Source organism: Daphnia pulicaria, chromosome 2 (genome assembly GCF_021234035.1).
Source record: "Daphnia pulicaria isolate SC F1-1A chromosome 2, SC_F0-13Bv2, whole genome shotgun sequence".
NCBI classification, from domain to species: Eukaryota; Metazoa; Arthropoda; class Branchiopoda; order Diplostraca; family Daphniidae; genus Daphnia; species Daphnia pulicaria.
Window position 1 is genome coordinate 137,709 of NC_060914.1, and position 17,369 is coordinate 155,077.

The window sequence follows — 17,369 nt, forward strand, 5'->3', positions numbered from 1 at the left end:
TAAAATATTTAAACCTCCATCGTGACCTAATTATAAAGCAACGCGCAATAAAACTGCCAGAATGATATGGGATCAAGTATCATTCGATTACGTATTTTCTAGATTGATTGTAGAAAGTTCTAAAATGATTTTCCAGTGTTTTGAAACGTGACTGGGTATGCGTACGTGTTAAGAAGTATTCTATAACTGTTGGCGTCAGCTATCCTTCGGAACGGAAGAGAACATTTTTTATCCGGACGATTGTTGAATAAACCGTAACCAGATGGCAGCTTCAGGAACGAACTTCGCTTTGAAAAAGTGAATGAATAATTAAATTGCAAAAATAAAAATAGAAAAGAGGGATGACTAGGTTACGTACATCAAATGTTTACGGACTGTTGGGCAAATTCAATTGTGACGCTTATACATTGCGCAGAAAAAGCGGTTACAGGGTTTCTCAAACCGCCGATTGCCTTATGCAAACAGTGTGGTTTCGTTAGCAGGGACTCGATTTCAGCGATATATACGAGGAGGTTTCCATGTGGCGTCAGGATCATCTTGGTCTTAAAATTTTCGAATATTTTCAAAAGTTATACCCACAGACAAGGTTGTGAGGTATAAAACCGGGCCTAACCTGCAGTCATTCTACATTTTATCAGCTATTTAATGAATCCTGACTGAGTCAACAAAAACGGCAAGACAACAGTTCCAGTCAACCACATGGCTCAGGAATAATCGTACTCCGTATCACAATTTATAATCAACGACACCACATAATCAAAAAGGAAGAATAAAGATAAATGTTTCCTACCTTTAAGCCTGGGAAATACAGCCAGGCATTATGCATTCAGGCTCCATCCGCAGAAAAGTTAAATCAGCGGAATAGGAAAAAGGGGGTCCTCGTGAATAGACCCACATTGACATAGGTGTACACGAGGACAGATGAGAATTGAGGAAAGGGGAAGAAGAGATCCATAACTCGAACGACATCAGTGGTTTCTCCAATTAAATGGGACGCTGTTTATCTAAATAAGAAAAAAAAATATGTTTTACGAAAAAAATATTTTCAGAAACAAGTAAGAGAAAGTTTATAATCAGACAACCCTAATTTTTAATAAACAGGAGAATCTAAGATTTCCATATAAAACATTGTATGTGTATGCAAGTCACATGCACCATTAACTTATCTAGCTGGCCACAGGAATAAAAGTAACCAAAATCATTTACCCAAACAATGATAAGCTGAGATTGTTGCTGATGATATATCAGCACAAGCAATACTGTCATGTCTCTTGGTCATAATGGCTGGTTCAGGCCTCAAATATCTGCTATCTAACATAAAACATTCACAAATTTGGAACAGGTTTATAACTCTTCTATTTAAGCTCCCATAATCATGCTATTTTTAATCTTAGTTTTATTTACCTGCTGAACAGCAAGGAGTATGTATTAAGCGATTTTATAAAGAGACGCCACCAGACTTGACACGACGACCACATTTTTGTAAGTTATTTATTTGCTGTGCTCATTTGTCGTTACGTTTTTAAAAAAAAAAAAAAAGCAGACGACACTTTTCCTCTAATGAGCCATGCTTATTGATTAAGATATCGATATAATTAAAAATCGACCCCCTCTTCCCCCCTAAATCCAAACCGCAAAAAAAGCGGTTTTGCGCTCGACATCCGCTGAACGGATCGTGATTATTTTCGTAATAATTAATAAGTCTCAACAAATTACACTAAGCGTAAGCCCCCTACCGCAATTAAGGTAAAAGTAAAGATGTGCACGAAACCAGCCATAATGACAACCTCCAGGATTATTTGTTTACCAATTGAGTCAAATTGTTTTTTATTGATGTCAACTTATAACATGGTCAGACTGGTTGTATTAAATCACAACAGCGATCAAACAATTTAACAAAATGTAAGTATAACGTTGACCAAGCGCAGATAGGACTAGACATTGCTAAACACTTGATAACGGACAAGTATAAAGGGAAATACAGATGGCGACATAAAAATTGTTTAAGATTAAAAAAATGTATTAATCAGCACGGCCAGCAAGCACGGCCGCTATTTAGATCCTTTGCCAAGTTCTAATTCTGGTCTCCTTTCGCTTGCATCGTTGCCAACGAACCCAAGCAGATTTTTTTAAAGTGTACAGAGGAGGAAAAGGTGTAGGTTTCCAGGATGAGGAGCAACAATGAAACTGAGGAACGGATATCTTGATCTTACACAGCTGCCGACGACAGAAATTTTGGGCCAACAACGCTCAGTTACTTCTTTCCTGTTTGTGAAAATATATTGATTTCAATTCAAACTCTTCACAGATTTTTGGAAATTTGTTCTTACCCTTTCCGTCTTTCTTGTCTCCCTTTCCATCCTTCTTATCGCCTCCTTTCTGTTGTGTCAAGTTTTTAAAAGTAAACAATTCAATCAATTAGTTACGCAATAAATATTGAAAGCTTTAAATATGAATGACAATCAATACTTACATCTCCGCCTTTGCCACCTTTATTGTCACCGCCTTGAGATATAAATCAATATAACAGACATTGTAAAGACGGTTTAGATGATAGTCTTAACAATTGAATTATTTCGTACCTTTCTTGGGAGGCATTGCTCTGAGTTTGTACTAAGTGCGAGCGGATGAAAACTGCTAGATTCCAGTCCAGTCTGGCGACGAATGAATACTTTCTGCGATTTTAACTGGAGCGGATTCACAACAAACTGTAGTCGTGGACAGCCAAGGGGACGTCGTCGATATGTTACACGAGCACGCACCATCGAGAGGAGGAGTCGAGTCACGTGACACAGTTCTCCGGATTTCCCGATTGGTTCCTCCGTTAGACGAGATCCAGATTGTTCGGGACAAAACTGCGTGTTTAAACAGTTTGGCTGGATATTCAAAAATCGATCAATCAAAATCATTTTAGGCTGCACATCTAAATATTCCATGCGACTAAGACTTAAAACAATTTTTTGGTTAATGGCATATTCCTTTACCATCTAACTGCATAGCAATCTATATGCATAAGGTACTTCAAATTTTAACTTATAAAAGACAACGCAGCGAAGATGTTATCGGCCATTGAGCTGTTGCAGCTTAGAATAGGGGGGAGTCAAAAATTCGTATTTTTCTTTCTCGTGTTTGTAAATAGCTGCACGAGGTACAAAATAAAACTGGTTTCAACTGGATCGCCAAGGATATATGCTTACGGGTGGGACTCTTGCTATTCTGGTTTGTAGGCGCGCGGGTATTGATCCGGCAGTGAATCGACAGACCGTAGACGGTAGCTAGTAGAACCCATCATATACTGGATGCGAAAGAGAGAAACGACCTAAACAATCAAAACATTAATCGAGGAGACATTTTGAAAACAACAACAAAAAAACGAAAACAATTAATACTTGCACCAACAGGAAAACATTTCGATTTGGAAGAGATCTAATCTAATCAACAACCGCTTTTGTTTTGGGAACAAAAGAGTGGACCGGCGTTGAAGTGGAACTGCGTCATATGAGTCCACAAGTCTATCAGCAGGTTACACGCAGAAGGTCATTTGGCCTGTGTACACGGGTTACACCCAGTGAAAGGAGGTAAAAACAAAACAAAAACATTCATGTGTAAAACTACGATTTACTATTACGTTCTGTAAATTGTTCTCAAGCAGCGAGTCCTATGACACCTGATGATAAAGAACCAGGATGATGCATCATGTGATATTCATGACATTACTCGGCTAGTAATTATAAAAATGACGCCAACCCCAAAGAATTTCGAAATATCCTTTTATCACTTGCTCTCCCATGTTGTTTAAGAGAAGCACAGCCGTTGCTGGAAAAGCGAAATGCTGTTTCAGAAAATGTATTCCTGAACTGAATTGGCCTCAAGCTTAAAACGTCTTTTTAACGAAGTTTTCTCTTAGAAAAATGCCCTCAAAACTTGAAAAATTGCCCTAATAAACCGGTAATAACAAGTTTGTAAAATTTAAGGATCATGAGATTGCCTTACATCTCTTATTTAGCCCACCCGATCTATACAGTATAAGCACGGGAAACTGCAACCTGTTAAATTTGTGATATCAACCCCCAAGCAAATGCAAGGCGATCGAATGCGCAACACAAAGGAAAAAAAAAATTGTAAATAAGTGTGCAAACAAATATGTCGGTGTTAAATTCTGGGCGTCCTTTATAGAGAATGTTCTAGAACATTCTGGGGAAACATAGTCACGTGGTGTGATTTTACCCCGTGAGCGCCGGGACGAACCAATCGCACCGGGGCAAAATTCTACTATATAAGGACCTACTGCCGGGGTCTGTCAACGCGCAGTTTCTTAGTACCAATCGCATCCCGTACTTACAACCTTCAGTCAGACTCTCTCAAACTACTTCGTTCAAGATGCCAAAGAAATCCGACAGCAAACCTAAAGCCGAAGTAAGTAATCTAGCGAATTAGTAAGCTGTTTTTCTTTAGTGTTGTATGCAATAACTTACCAAGTGTTATTCTGTTTGTTTGAATCTGTAGAAGGTGACCGAGGAGAAAAAGGTCGAGAAGAAGGAGGATGCTAAGAAAGATAGCAAAAAGAAATAATCCAGAAAAGATGCTTCATTTGTCATGGCGGAACGTACAGCTGCTATGAAAAACGCAGCCGCTCATTTGTTCTTACCCTGGAGACATGCCATGCAAAACAGTCCTGAGGACATCATCGTACTCTTAATTTTTCCTAAAAATGAATTTGATTTTATACCGAAAATTATGTTTGAAATCGATCATTCCTCTTAATAAATGATTTAACCTTTCGGTAATGATGTGTTCCTGACTTCCTGGTTTTATTATCTTCCTTCGTTAATTTTAAGCGTCGTTCAAAATAATCTTTCGAAATGAACAAAAGAAATTAAATGATGACTATATTAAGTTAATTTACCGCTACCTTATTCTTTAAGTCATTAAAACTTTCTGGCTACTGCGCTCTCAAGTTGTTGCAACTCGCCACAAAGGATTCATAAGGCAACCTTTTTAACAAATCACACGAATGAATACTTAAAACTGATAAGATAAATTTATAACTATCTAGTAGTTACCAGTTTGCTAGTTCATGAAATCCTCCGGTCAGAGCTTGTTTTCGTAATAAGATGACGCAAAAGAAAAAAAAAATCGATGGGAATTAATTATTCTAAAATCAAAGATTAGTTACATTTTTAGATTAAGACGTAAATTACATATCAGAAACTGAGTTTCAATTATTGGTAACATAGGTTATCATATTTCTTGCTTCTTGAGACTTTGAACATGAACCGAATGTTGGTAACACGAGTACCCATGACATGGACGGATAACGTCTTGCCTCTAGGAAGTATAAAAATAGATGGCTAAATGATCTAGTTTTCTGCATTTAGGTTCGCAATTAATAGCTGGGGTGAGTCAATTACTCACCACCTACAGAAACACAATGATCAACCTTTTACATTCATGGCTATTAGCCAACCAATCCGTCGCGGCATTGACACGCGACAACTGTATTGTTTTGTTCTTCGTACACGCGACATCTGCAAATCTCGAACATATCTGCTCTTTTTTACAACTGCAAATTAATAAGGGAAAAATAATATTGAATCTCATAATATCAGAAATTTAAGGGCGGTAGAGTTTAAGGGATTTAGCCAATTTGAAATGTGGGGCAGTGCAACACAGATGACACAACTTTTGACAAGATTTTGAAAACGTCATTGTTAGGACATTGTCATCCTCAAAAACTTGGCCATAGGAACAAACACAATCCGTAAAGTTTTGTATATATGTATATATAATATAGATATATATATTTGTATGTTTAGATATATATCTATGGCTCTGATAATTCTGTATTATTTGGACTTGGTTGGGTGGAATTGATTTGTATGGGAAAATGAATGGTACATTGGGAGGCATAGGGACTGGTGAGCAGATGTTGACATGGCAGGTCCAACTGGTAGCAGCCATCAACCGCATGATCGAACAGGTGATTTACTTTATCAACACTTACTGGATATGGTGGTGCGCTTTCTTGTACACCACGATGTGAATACTGACTATGACTAGATGAAGAAACGGGGTAAAGATAGGAGCAGCAAGGCTCAACTTCCCTAAGCTCTGAGTTGAGCAGCAAGCTCCATTCCATTGGTCACAAATCAGGGAATCTGTTATTTTGGAACATTTAAAAAAAGAAAAAAAGTAGATTTATAGTTTCAACGTTATTTGTTTGCAGAATTTTCATACCTTCCGGGGTTCTCGGTATAATCCTTGGGGATTTGAAACAACATATTATCCATATTGTTGCGGAATTCAAAGTCTTGAAAATTAACTCTTGTTGTTATGGTCGGTAAAATTGGAATGTCAACTTTTACGGGAAAACCGGGCGGTAGTTTCATTTCAACGAATTCACGGAGCTTGCTAAAATGTTTGACAGGCGCTACAACTTCCAACACATCTAACAGCATCGCTTTGGATAACGGAAAATCTTGGCACTTGAAAATGTAAGAATGAAAATATTTCCTGAGTGGTAAATACATTTGGTTATCAAAGAGAAAGAGGAGATGCGTTAATACCATAGCAACAGTAGCGCGGAATGTTTTAGACACATCTTTGCATATGAGTTGTCTACCCAAATTTGGTGGGTGACTACAATTGATGTAATCATTCCAGCTGAGGATCGTTTTAATTGGCGCAGGTAAAGACCCTCTGCGTATGGGTTCGCCGTTGCTGGTCTCCGTCAGACTCGAACTAGAACCTTTCGTCAGGGTCTCCATCAACGCCTTATTTTTGCGAAGGTCTTCTTGAGTAAGGTGTTCTCTCCTCTTGCGGGATTCAAAAACCAAACCTCCAATAGAAAAGAATTCAGCCTGATATGGACCCACCATTTCCTGAACGAAAAAGTATACAATTTAATGATGTAGGTGCTTTAAGGAAGAAAACACTTATCGTTACCGTTTTGTCAGCACGAAAAAAGAAACCAGTTTGAGCGCGGTTGAACGTAATGAAACGTGTCGACATTTGAACAGCTACTATATCATTACTCATAAGGATATCGACTTCGTCCTCTATCTCACTCTCCGATTCCTACTTGGACAAAACCAAAATTTTATTGTTTACTGTAAACTTGGAAAACGCATTTCAAAACTTTACCTGATACCGAATTTGTTGATAAACTTTCTGTTTGTTATCTAGTATAAAAAGTGACTGTTGTCGTTCGGCTTCTCCATTAAATACAATACTTATGTCCCCACGCTCCCAATGCATGTCAGTAAAATCAACTAAAGTTGTATCAACCCGTATTTTTGAACCTTTCTTATGGATGCGACAAATATCAGACGGCAGTATGCGTGATACCAATGGTACTACATCACAAATAAATAAAAACCTTACTTCCCATTAAATGGTATTTTCTGAATTGGAATGTAACATACCCCAGCTTTGAAAATCCCATTTGAGTTGTAAGTAAAAGTCACCCATTTGCTTTAATGCCTGGATCAGTTTTGGTCTCCTTTCTTCCAACTGTTCTTTACTTTGTTGCTTAAGTTTTCTCAATAACAACAGAACTAGATCAATAAGAACTTGTTAGTCAAATTATTGTGATCACATAATTTGAGAAAAACTAACTTGTTTGTCGATCACCGTAGCTGATAGCTTCAGCAAGTGGATTCCAGCCAAGTCCATTCTTAATTTTAACCTGAGCATTGTGGGCTAGCAGCAAGTGTATGCATTCTGCAAAAGAAATGTCAAAATAAGTATACATTTCTTTTTTAAATGTTCTATTGTAAGGACTTGCCTTTATGACCCAACATAACTGCCAAATGAAGAACTGTGTTCCCTACAACAGAAAATTAATATTTGATTGATTGAAACGATGTTTTTAATATAGCAATATTAATCGCGAGCCATATGTTCACGGAGGGAACTTGATGCCGCTTACAACAAACAATGTTATTGTTTTAAAAAAGGAAAAAAATTGTAATTTAGTGAAAGAAAAGTCACCATGTTTATCCTTTTGGTTAATATCTGTAGTTCGTAAAAGAGAAGACAATTGACGAATATCGTTACGATAAACACACGAGTGAAGCGGGAATAATGAACTTGAATCATCGGCCATTTTTCATGTTTACCTTACGTTCCGCACACTGGATAAATAGAGATATCACAAGTTGAGTAGAAATATTCCGGCAATAATATTGCTGACACTAGCGCTTTTGTAGCTTAACTTGCAACTGTAGCAACACCACTCGGCTCGAACTTTTTAAATTTAAGCTTCTGGGTCCGGTCGCTAGATAGCGGGAGAGAAAAGACAACGTTTTTATTCTTTTCATCTTGCAGTATCTCAGTTTTCTTTGGTCTGCAGAGTCACAATTCACAAACAAACGCATAACATTTTTTAAAACAGAGCAATATTTTGTAGAAAAAAATGAAACAATAATATTCTTAAAAAATTAACCCCAAATTTTTGTTTAACTTTGTTATTCGGGAGAAAAAGGTTGTAACCAATTTTTCTCATGTGACACACGAATATTACACAAAAGGCGCGTTAAATCGAGGCGCTAGTGGTCAATTTCCAAAGGTCACGCCTATTGCACTCCGGGGTCCGGAGCGCTCTAGTGTCAAAAGTGGCTATTGCACTCCGGAGTCCGGAGTCCTCTAGCGTCAAAAGTGGCTATTGCACTCCGGAAATTTATGGCGACGAATGGCAAATAACGACTGATTCTGTGTTTAACATAAATACCATTTATCCTGAGTTCAGAGTCTGTCTTTCATTCAAGCTTCAATTATAGTGTGAAAGAAGAGGGAGTTATGCACTGATCTGTGGTTTCACCTTTGTTACAATATCGTACAACAGGTCAACAGCATGTGATGAGTTTTTGAGATTTCCCCAAATGAAAAACAAACCTGATGCCTTCAAGAAATTAGTGTTTGACATTTTGAAAAAAAATGTATCATGTTTGAAAAGTGAGATTTTACTTATTCCATCTATAAAAGTTTTAAGGTTTGCAGGATTAGGGGTTTTCGCTATTTCTTTACGTTTACGACCTGATCATGACTTTATATCACATAAGAAGAATGTTCCTCGATATCATTTAATAATGAAAGAAGTTGAGTGTGTATAAACAAAAACAATAGGTTTACTTTCTACTCAAATTTAACACAATATATTTCACATAATCAGTTCAATTCTGGGTGTGTATACATGAGACTACATAATAAGGTATTTATTTTTTACATTCGTGACAGAACCTTTCGTCATCGTCGAGGAATATTCTTTTTCCAACATAAGGGAGATAGATGTTACAAAATACTGGTAGTCAAAAAGAGGAGTGGTTAACTTTGTTTATGATTATCTCCGCGGCCGTTGGAACCTAAAGCAACCCATCATCAAAGGACAAGGCGCTTCCATATTCCGCTCTTAAAGGATATTTGATTGACGCCGCACCATGTGCCAATTCTTTCCCCTCTTAAATCAATTACTTTTTCATTGTCAGTTCATTCGTGTGATGACAAAGCACCGAGTGAAACTGAACACGAAAATACCAAGTATTTTTTCGCACTCACAATTCAGTTAAAATGTCTTGTGATATTCTCACTATAATAAAGTAAACTGCAACTGTAAGTTAACTTAGTTTTGTATTGTTTTGTTTCAAGATATGAAAGACGTGTTTGAATAAGAGACACGGGCATTGCATGGTTTATAGCGTGAAATCAGCTGAATCACACGTTACGTGTCAATCCGCAGAAATAGTGAGTTGCTGGTCAATGCGTTTGAAGGTCACAAAGAACCCCTCGAAGCCCCGTTCTGAGAACTCCGGCTCGACCTTCAGGCAAGTAGGGGGGCGACAGAGGGTGACTCACTATGTCGTGTGTTTATAGCGTGTTTAACAATCTAAATGATTACTTTGAATTTAATGATCTCTGTATAATATAGCTGAATCCCACGTTACGTGTGAATCAATCAGCAGAAATAGTGAGTTGCTGGTCGATGCGTTTAAAGGTCACAAAGATTAAGAACCCCTCGAAGCCCCGTTCTGAGAACTCCGGCTCGACTTTCAGGCAGGTAAGGGGCGACAAAGGGTGACTCACTATATGCGTTTATAACGTGTATAAATCCTTACACTGAGCAAATAGAGCGAGAAATTGAAATGGTTAACAAGAAATATCACCCTGAATTGAAATGTTTATAAATTCTACTTTATTCCTGTTGCAAGACACTTAACTATATTTACAATTTGAATTTTAAGGTACCGATTCAATGTTGGACATTGTATACTCTAGCTAAGTTAACGATAACGAAATAAAAGTTCTTTCTATACACTGACTATTTTTATTTATTAGTGATATTCAAATATATTTGATTGTTATAAATACATTTTATTTGAATTTCCAAAGAATTCAAATCTAAACCATTCAAATTTCAAAACACAGAAACAGAATGCCATCGGTCGCCAACTGAAAGTACTACATATTTCCATTCCGGAGTGCAATAGCCACTTTTGACGCTAGAGGACTCCGGACTCCGGAGTGCAATAGCCACTTTTGACACTAGAGCGCTCCGGACTCCGGAGTGCAATAGATTTTACCATTTCCAAAATAGTTTAACTCTTTGTCGATCTTCAACTTTGTGTGAGTCATGAGTAATTTAGGTAAGAATTGGGTTCAAACGTTTGTCCTTGGTGCTAATTTGTGAGGCTACTGATTATATCTCAGTGGTGTTGAAGGAGAAGTAAAGTAAAACTTTTCTACCTAAACATTTTGTGTTTATCTCAGACTACATAGTCTGTTATCCCACTTTGTTTATGTGTTATTGTATTTGGAATAATTTCCTTGATGAGTGGTAAACTCATTTTTTTTACTCATGATTAATTATCTTTTCAGATTTGTAAAAGCTACTGGTTTAGTTTACAAAGCCACACAATGCGTGCCCAGTGTTCTGTCTGTCAGGAGCTCTTTGGTGACTCCGATGTTGTCATGGCTCCACAATGTGGTCACACATTTCACAACACTTGCATCACACAATGGCTTGGGTAACACCATTAATACAGTTTTCTTGTTGATATCCTTAACATTTTTTTCCTTAAATGTACAGTACCAAGAAATCGTGTCCAACCTGTCGTCAAACCACATCTAATGAAAAACTAGGCAGAATCTTCTTTGATATTGCTTTCTCTGTTGAAGTGGACTCTGCAGATCTTCAACAAAAGCTGGATGAAATGTCCCTGGAATTTCAAGTTGTACAAAAAGAACTGAGAGAAGTTAGGCAAGAGAATGTTACTCTAAAGAAAAAATCTAACAAGTACTGTAAAGAAAAAAAGGAAAGCGCAGAAAAAGTTCGTGAGTCGGAAACCGTCATAAGCAACCTCCAACAAAGAGTCGATTTCCTGAATAAGCAAGTAAAGTCTTTCGCCATCGTAGAAGAAGAGCTGCAAACTTGTAAAGGGAAGCTTAAACTGATGGAAAACGTTCAACAAATTGTGACTGCTACTCATGACGAAGTAAAAGAAATGCTGGAGCAATATGGTGATCACTCAGAAACGGCCAAATCCTTGAGTACACAATGTGTGATTTTAAGCAGGTAGTGAATAATATAAGCCAACATTCAAAGCTTTGTTTCAAAGTTTAATTTCCATAGGGAGCTGAATACTAAAGTACAACTGAAGCAGAAAGCCGACGAAGAGTTAAGAAAATGTCGACGACTCCTTAGCACTTTCCGCCTTGAACTCCAGCAAACCAAGAAGGAATTGAAGGAGAAGGAAGAGCAATCCAGCTTGGCAGAAGAGGATATTAAAAGATACACTGCGGAAAATGCAAAACTGCAAGAAAAGCTTAAGGCCCTTACGGAGTCGATCTCATCGCCGAGTGGTGATCCTCGCAACTCTGCACTATCTCGTCTTATCAATGAGAGCCCTGCTCCGACTAACCTTCGAATGTCTAATCTTCTCATGACAACGCCATCGTCACCTTCTACTCCATTGGTTCCGCTTAGAATGAAACCTTCGAACGTTCCTTCGTCTAGATTGATGTTGTCATCGCAAAATATTTCGAGCATGCAGCCCAAACTTAGCAATCCTGAACAAGAAGAAGCAACTTCCAGTACTCAGCGAAAGGAGGCTCGCAAAGCTAGCAGTTCATCCTCATCCGTTGACGGTGAATCCCTGAAGTTTAAAAAAATGAAAGTCGATCCGGTACCGTCAACTAGTGGTTATTTCTATGATGGCTTTGGAGGTCACGCAAAACCCGAAATTTACCCAAAAGGTGCCGGTTCCTCCAGTTCATCACTTTCAGGCACTAAAAAGAAGAGAGGACCAGTTACAATGAAAATTAAAGGTAAAAACTGTTTATCATTGCTGAAATAGGATATTTAACGGCTTTTTTTTCTTTACAGGTAAAACGCAGACCACGACGTTAGATTACTTTTACTCTCAATAATAAACATTGAAGATGTTAATTTGCTGCTAATAGTCTATCCGTCAGATGTCCAATACAAATTATATTTTGTACAGATTGTCTTAAAAAATATATAACTGGCATAATTAAAAACAAATTGTCTTTTTTGTATGCTTGTAGATTTAAGTAATCTGCTGCATGAACAACAATAGTCAGCTTTTTTTGTCAAAACAATTTTAAAAGTCAAGCATAAATTATGATTTAGTTAAAAATTTTATTACATTAATTATAAATTTAGGTAATAGACACAGAGGTAGAATCAAGATTTGTATTTAGAACATTTTGTTTTTACACAAAACTTAATCCTCGCGAATTTGAGAAACTACTTTTCGGCCTGGTCCTTGCGGTACTTGGCGACAATCAACTGCTTAGCAGTGCTCAGATTGCGTGCGCGCGATTTCTTCATGTTCCTCAAAAACTTGCGATCGACCTGCAAATGATGAGAAACATTAAAACTTCAATCTCAACTACCATTTGTTGAACACATGCATGGCACGAAAAGTTCATGTCAAGTAACTTAGAATGAAGTATGCTGATTTTTTGATTTCAGTGAACAGTTATCAATATGGGCTTGTTTTTTAAAGCAAAAAGGAACTACAAAGAACCTTCAAAAGTATACCACACAACCAATTCTAGTCAATTTGACATATGTTCCAAATAATGAAATTACTAAAGAAACAAAAATCTTACTCCTTTGTTGGATGGGCACTTGTGAGCCTGGGATTTCTTGATGCCATTACGATGATGTTTACGGTCTGTAAAATAGGAAACGTTAAAACGTGTCTCCAAATGTATAATTTATAAACTTACTCTGGTTGTGATTTGTGTGATTCTTGGACTTGGCCATTGTATATAGCTGGTGTGGCTAGATAATCCTGTTTAGAAAAATAGGAAATTTACTAATTATGAACAAGGAAAACTCACAAATGTCGTCTAAATAATGCTTTAATCAAACAGAACATTTTCGTAAAACTATATTATGATCAAATCCAGATGAAAGACGATAAAAACTCACTAGGACGACTAACAAGTTGAGAACCAAATGAAAGAATTGACGGCGAGTGAATCTGACGAAGCTTTCAGGTGCCGCCGCTGCACCAATCCTAGCGACTGTTTAGCAACAACCAACGACTGTACTGCTAGTTTTGTTGCATTGTCAACAAAACCATTCAACAAATATTAGAATTCAATAAAAAATCATTTCTTCTATAAACCACAACACCGAAAATGACTACTACTGTTTCAGAACCCATCATGTCTGGAGCAGCTTCTAGGTAAAAACATTTAAAATAGTTGTGTGGTGAAAAACAACTTTTAAAAGACTAAAATAGATGCACTGACAAGGATACTAAATTTTTTTTCCATGTTGCAGTATTTGATGTCAGATTTAGACAGACCTTAATAATTAGGTGTTTTACACAAATGTAATTTAAATTAAATATTTGTAGAAGGAAACTGCTTCAGGCCAGTGTGAGTTGTTTGTGTAGTGAGGCAGGCTTCAGTGCAGTAGATGAATTGTCATTGGAGACCCTTACCGAGATGATGCAGAGCTGTAAGCATTTTTATCTATCAAATTAATCATATTTATTAAAGACCTAATTTATTTATTTTCTTTCTACAGTTCTAACTGAACTTGGTCATAGTAGCCGTCTTTACTGTGAATTATCTGCAAGAGTGGTATGGGTTATCTAAATTCTTGAGTTATAGGGTATGATCAGTAGTTAAATTATATGTTTTAATTTTAGGAACCTGTTGTAGGAGATGTTGTTATGGCCTTGGTATCAATGGGAATTAAGCACAACTCTTTGGAATCATATGCTCAAAGAGCAAGAAGGCTAGTTTTACCAACTCCTACTCAAGCTGTTGCAACAAAACAAATTGGAATTTTACAAACTGGTCAAAAGAGACCACATCCAAGTCATATCCCAGACCATTTGCCAGCATTTCCAGATTCACATGCATATGTTCAAACACCAGTATGTTGTTTTCCATATTTGTCATACATTATATTTTTAAATAATTATTGTTTTTTTAAGACTCACAAACAACCTATTACGGACTACGAAACTATTCGAGAAAAGGCATCCTGTCAAAAGCGAGATGTGGAGAGAGCACTGACGCGCTTTGTCGCTAAAACAGGGGAAACGCAAAGTTTCTTTTTGGTCGAAGATTTGACTCATTATCCCCGTAAGTAAAGGAAGAAAAAAAAGTATTGTATACCTTTTTCATTTAAATATATTCTTTGTGTCCTAGTTATTGCATGTAAGCCAATGGATAAACCATTTTTGTCCGCCCTTCTCCCGCGCGATCAAACTTTTGAAGAAGACGAGGCAGCCGTCCACATGCAAAAGCAAGAAGAAGCCAATGCTGAAGCCATTAAAGCCGCCAAGTTGGATCAGGAGAAAGAGAACAATGAAATGATGGATAACCTTGGACCTAATGGCTCACTGATGGAAATGTCAAATTCAGAACCATTTATCATGGAAAATCCATTCATCAGACCAGTTAAAATGCCTTTTTCAAAGAAAAAGAGCTCCCCATAACCACAATCCATATTGTTAAATTTAGTTTATTTTTCGTACTATTTGTGTATCAGCTGTCATCTTATTTTTTCCATAAATGTGAATATGAATCTTGATCAAATGTGTCTTCAATTTCCTCTTCAATCTTGACCTTTTTCTTTGGCTTCCTTTGGGCTAGTCGTTTTTGCTTCTCAGCTTCAGATAGCGTACTAAAGTCCAGAGGCAGCTGTTAATGGAAGTAAAACAAACATTACGTCCGTACTTATTAAAAATAAAAATAAATTTGCCTTTATTATTGCGCGAGGTTCATTATATTGTACGGTTATTGTAGAACCGTCAGGTTGTACAAGCAAAGTGGGGTATGTTCTCACGTAGATAGATCGTCCAATACTACCGATTGACGCTCTATGAGCATTTAATTGCCTGGTCTGAATAACTAGAGGTATCGCCAATCTAAATATATTATAAACCGTTATAGTGTGTGCTTCCACGTGACCGATAAAGTTTTTATTACCTAAATTTCGTTAAATATCGTGACATTTTCACAAGTTGTTGAGTACCACTTGCAGACGACTTTGTGAAATGGAAAAATAAGACACCTAGCGATAAGAATATAAAGCTATATCCCGCACCTAAGTAGGGTAATAATTTTCAGTTTTTGGTTATTATACAATGCTGTTACGGCATACGGGAAATTTTAAAAAAATTTCAATAATTTTAAATGTAATAGGATAAATCTATTTGTAAGCACTATGATAAAGGCACAATAAAGAACAATTGAAATAAAATTAAATGATTAATTGAAGCTGAAATCGGAGCTTGTGGTTAGAAAATATCAAATTTTCAACTTTTCTAGATACGTGATAAACATATCTTTGCAGTTGTTGCGTAATAAATGCAATATGCTTCTTCGTACGTTTGGTATGTTGTACAATTTATTAGACGTATTATTACATACTACCTGTCATTTACGATTCATCAAGCAAACAACAACTGCCACAAGTAAAAGAGGAGGGTTGATTGCCAACGTCGTAATTCGTGAACGAAAGTCTCGCGCGTCTTTTGGTCCTGGCAAACCGATCGGCCGGATGACGCAAATCGGAGAAGGTCGAACCAAGAACTTTTCTTGGTCACTAGTGGCCAACCACTTCATGCATAGCATAGTCCGGTTTAGCGCTTCTGGCCGTGGAGTTCACCTACTGACGCTCCAAGAATAAATTTCCACTTTCTTATCAATTTTAATATTCGTCAAGAGAAGCAATGAAACCATAATTTGATAAAACCAATCAAAAGGTCTGCGTTTGCAAAATTGTTTGGGAAACTTGGTGATCTGGGTACTTCAAGGCACGTCAATTCGTGACGTCAATTCCAACAAATTTAAAATGGGATAAAGTCCTCATGCAGGACATAACATGGTTGCTTAAAATAATAGAAGCTGAAAAACAAAAAAGTAAAAAACAGTTTTATCTTAGAAGCCGACAGCTCAAACAAAGGCTGTCAAGGAACCATTTGATGCGAATGAAGGATTGACTGAAATTAAAATTCAGATGTCTCCTTTCTCACAGCAGTCTAAAACGCTAAACCAGGAACCCGGACTATAGCCAGCACGAGCGTAGAAAGTTGGACCTTTGCAACACATGCATTCGTCAGTCGTCACTGATGGATTATTGACAGGGGAATGACTCGGAGAATGATTCAATGATTCGCAAACAAGCCGGCAGCTGCCGGTTGCCACAGGTGATCTGTCAACCTGTCCAAAGTACTTAATTCGATTTGATTTTTTCTCTTTGCGGCGAAGTAAATTGATGAAATCATACCTTTAGAGAAGAACAGTACGCACTGGGGAATATTCATGATTCATTGCAGCGTGGAGATGACGATTCGTCGCACTTCCTGATAGGGAACCTCATCTGTCCGTTTCGGATTTCATTCCAGCGGCTCACAACTGCAACACAACCGCCATTCGCATTAAGAGAAATCGTGAGCTGCAGCCAGATTTAAGGGTTATCTTCGGTCTCCCAATTTTCGCCTTTTATGTGCTAGTGGTTTATCTCAGGCATTTTTTTTTTTTTTTTTTCTTCTTCTTTTCCTTGAAAATGATTTAGGTTAAACATCATGACGGTTCCTTGTTATTCAACTCGAGAATTGGCATCGTAATCAAACAGGGAATCGCACGCGAGTCCCAGCCCACGACCAACTGACAGCACACAAAGTAATGGCATATCTGCGAGCTTGTAATGTCGGCAAAAGGGAATCTAGCCACAAACAAACAAGAGGTAGTAGTATATGTATATTTGCCAAAAGGCGGTATATATATTTTGGCTCGTGACTTTTGTAGCTGCTGGTCCTGTGCACCAGCACGCAGGACTCTCCTCGAAATCTATCCATCACCAACCGGCTCTACGA

At 37.4% G+C, this 17,369-nt stretch overlaps 4 protein-coding genes and 3 long non-coding RNA genes across 10 annotated transcripts; 4 read left to right on the forward strand and 3 right to left on the reverse strand.

Annotated features, from left to right (window-relative positions):
• The first annotated feature begins 4,275 nt into the window (after positions 1 to 4,275).
• On the forward strand, positions 4,276 to 4,781 carry LOC124327354. Its single transcript, XR_006915995.1, has 2 exons — positions 4,276 to 4,416; positions 4,507 to 4,781. It is a non-coding gene; the product is annotated as an uncharacterized LOC124327354 (long non-coding RNA).
• A 660-nt stretch (positions 4,782 to 5,441) lies between these two features.
• Positions 5,442 to 8,153, reverse strand: LOC124327172 (ankyrin repeat domain-containing protein 13C-A-like). Of its 2 annotated transcripts, XR_006915955.1 has the most exons (10): positions 7,993 to 8,153; positions 7,787 to 7,828; positions 7,618 to 7,722; positions 7,425 to 7,556; positions 7,144 to 7,355; positions 6,946 to 7,077; positions 6,567 to 6,881; positions 6,238 to 6,485; positions 6,005 to 6,158; positions 5,442 to 5,563 (listed from the first exon to the last, which is right to left on the reverse strand). XR_006915955.1 is itself a non-coding variant. In XM_046786104.1 (9 exons), exons 1-9 carry the CDS (start codon positions 8,105 to 8,107, stop codon positions 6,143 to 6,145), a joined length of 1,317 nt encoding a protein of 438 aa, XP_046642060.1. In that variant the 5' UTR covers positions 8,108 to 8,153; the 3' UTR covers positions 5,442 to 6,142. The 2 variants fall into 2 exon arrangements, 1 of the variants encoding a protein (XP_046642060.1); XM_046786104.1 differs by having other exon boundaries at positions 5,442 to 6,158.
• A 419-nt stretch (positions 8,154 to 8,572) lies between these two features.
• Positions 8,573 to 9,309, forward strand: LOC124327429. Its single transcript, XR_006916141.1, has 2 exons — positions 8,573 to 8,955; positions 9,238 to 9,309. It is a non-coding gene; the product is annotated as an uncharacterized LOC124327429 (long non-coding RNA).
• A 1,269-nt stretch (positions 9,310 to 10,578) lies between these two features.
• LOC124327169 (E3 ubiquitin-protein ligase TRAIP-like) lies at positions 10,579 to 12,548 on the forward strand. Of its 3 annotated transcripts, XM_046786098.1 has the most exons (6): positions 10,635 to 10,720; positions 10,873 to 11,021; positions 11,084 to 11,569; positions 11,627 to 11,881; positions 12,152 to 12,321; positions 12,380 to 12,548. In XM_046786098.1, the coding sequence occupies exons 2-6, from the start codon at positions 10,912 to 10,914 to the stop codon at positions 12,421 to 12,423; spliced, it is 1,065 nt and encodes a 354-aa protein (XP_046642054.1). In that variant the 5' UTR covers positions 10,635 to 10,720; positions 10,873 to 10,911; the 3' UTR covers positions 12,424 to 12,548. The 3 variants fall into 3 exon arrangements, with proteins under 3 accessions (XP_046642053.1, XP_046642054.1, XP_046642052.1); XM_046786097.1 differs by having other exon boundaries at positions 10,579 to 10,640; positions 11,627 to 12,321; XM_046786096.1 differs by having other exon boundaries at positions 11,627 to 12,321.
• A 147-nt stretch (positions 12,549 to 12,695) lies between these two features.
• Positions 12,696 to 13,563, reverse strand: LOC124327353. The gene is made up of 4 exons (XR_006915994.1): positions 13,457 to 13,563; positions 13,252 to 13,316; positions 13,132 to 13,196; positions 12,696 to 12,871 (listed from the first exon to the last, which is right to left on the reverse strand). It is a non-coding gene; the product is annotated as an uncharacterized LOC124327353 (long non-coding RNA).
• Positions 13,563 to 15,269, forward strand: LOC124327254 (transcription initiation factor TFIID subunit 8-like). The gene is made up of 6 exons (XM_046786240.1): positions 13,563 to 13,715; positions 13,890 to 13,993; positions 14,063 to 14,118; positions 14,187 to 14,417; positions 14,478 to 14,628; positions 14,695 to 15,269. Exons 1-6 carry the CDS (start codon positions 13,669 to 13,671, stop codon positions 14,982 to 14,984), a joined length of 879 nt encoding a protein of 292 aa, XP_046642196.1. The 5' UTR covers positions 13,563 to 13,668; the 3' UTR covers positions 14,985 to 15,269.
• LOC124327338 (39S ribosomal protein L55, mitochondrial-like) lies at positions 14,995 to 15,946 on the reverse strand. The gene is made up of 4 exons (XM_046786346.1): positions 15,925 to 15,946; positions 15,478 to 15,562; positions 15,251 to 15,416; positions 14,995 to 15,189 (listed from the first exon to the last, which is right to left on the reverse strand). The coding sequence occupies exons 1-4, from the start codon at positions 15,929 to 15,931 to the stop codon at positions 15,046 to 15,048; spliced, it is 402 nt and encodes a 133-aa protein (XP_046642302.1). The 5' UTR covers positions 15,932 to 15,946; the 3' UTR covers positions 14,995 to 15,045.
• Positions 15,947 to 17,369: the final 1,423 nt, after the last annotated feature.

Bases quoted from the DNA above. Each gene is read 5' to 3' on its own strand.
- LOC124327172 (XM_046786104.1), bottom strand. From the start codon at position 8,107: ATGGCCGATGATTCAAGTTCATTATTCCCGCTTCACTCGTGTGTTTAT. The intron at 7,829-7,992 runs GTGACTTTTCTT...TTTCTGTTGTAG, and splicing joins TAACCAAAAGGATAAACATG to GGAACACAGTTCTTCATTTG. The intron at 7,356-7,424 runs GTATGTTACATT...TTTGTGATGTAG, and splicing joins ATGGGATTTTCAAAGCTGGG to TACCATTGGTATCACGCATA.
- LOC124327338 (XM_046786346.1), bottom strand. The intron at 15,417-15,477 runs GTAATAAAAACT...TAATATATTTAG, and splicing joins CGATATTTAACGAAATTTAG to ATTGGCGATACCTCTAGTTA. The intron at 15,190-15,250 runs GCAAATTTATTT...TTCCATTAACAG, and splicing joins AACCTCGCGCAATAATAAAG to CTGCCTCTGGACTTTAGTAC.
- LOC124327169 (XM_046786097.1), top strand. From the start codon at position 10,912: ATGCGTGCCCAGTGTTCTGTCTGTCAGGAGCTCTTTGGTGACTCCGAT. The intron at 11,022-11,083 runs GTAACACCATTA...TTAAATGTACAG, and splicing joins TGCATCACACAATGGCTTGG to TACCAAGAAATCGTGTCCAA. The intron at 12,322-12,379 runs GTAAAAACTGTT...TTTTCTTTACAG, and splicing joins AGTTACAATGAAAATTAAAG to GTAAAACGCAGACCACGACG.
- LOC124327254 (XM_046786240.1), top strand. From the start codon at position 13,669: ATGACTACTACTGTTTCAGAACCCATCATGTCTGGAGCAGCTTCTAG. The intron at 14,418-14,477 runs GTATGTTGTTTT...TGTTTTTTTAAG, and splicing joins ATGCATATGTTCAAACACCA to ACTCACAAACAACCTATTAC. The intron at 14,629-14,694 runs GTAAGTAAAGGA...TTTGTGTCCTAG, and splicing joins AGATTTGACTCATTATCCCC to TTATTGCATGTAAGCCAATG.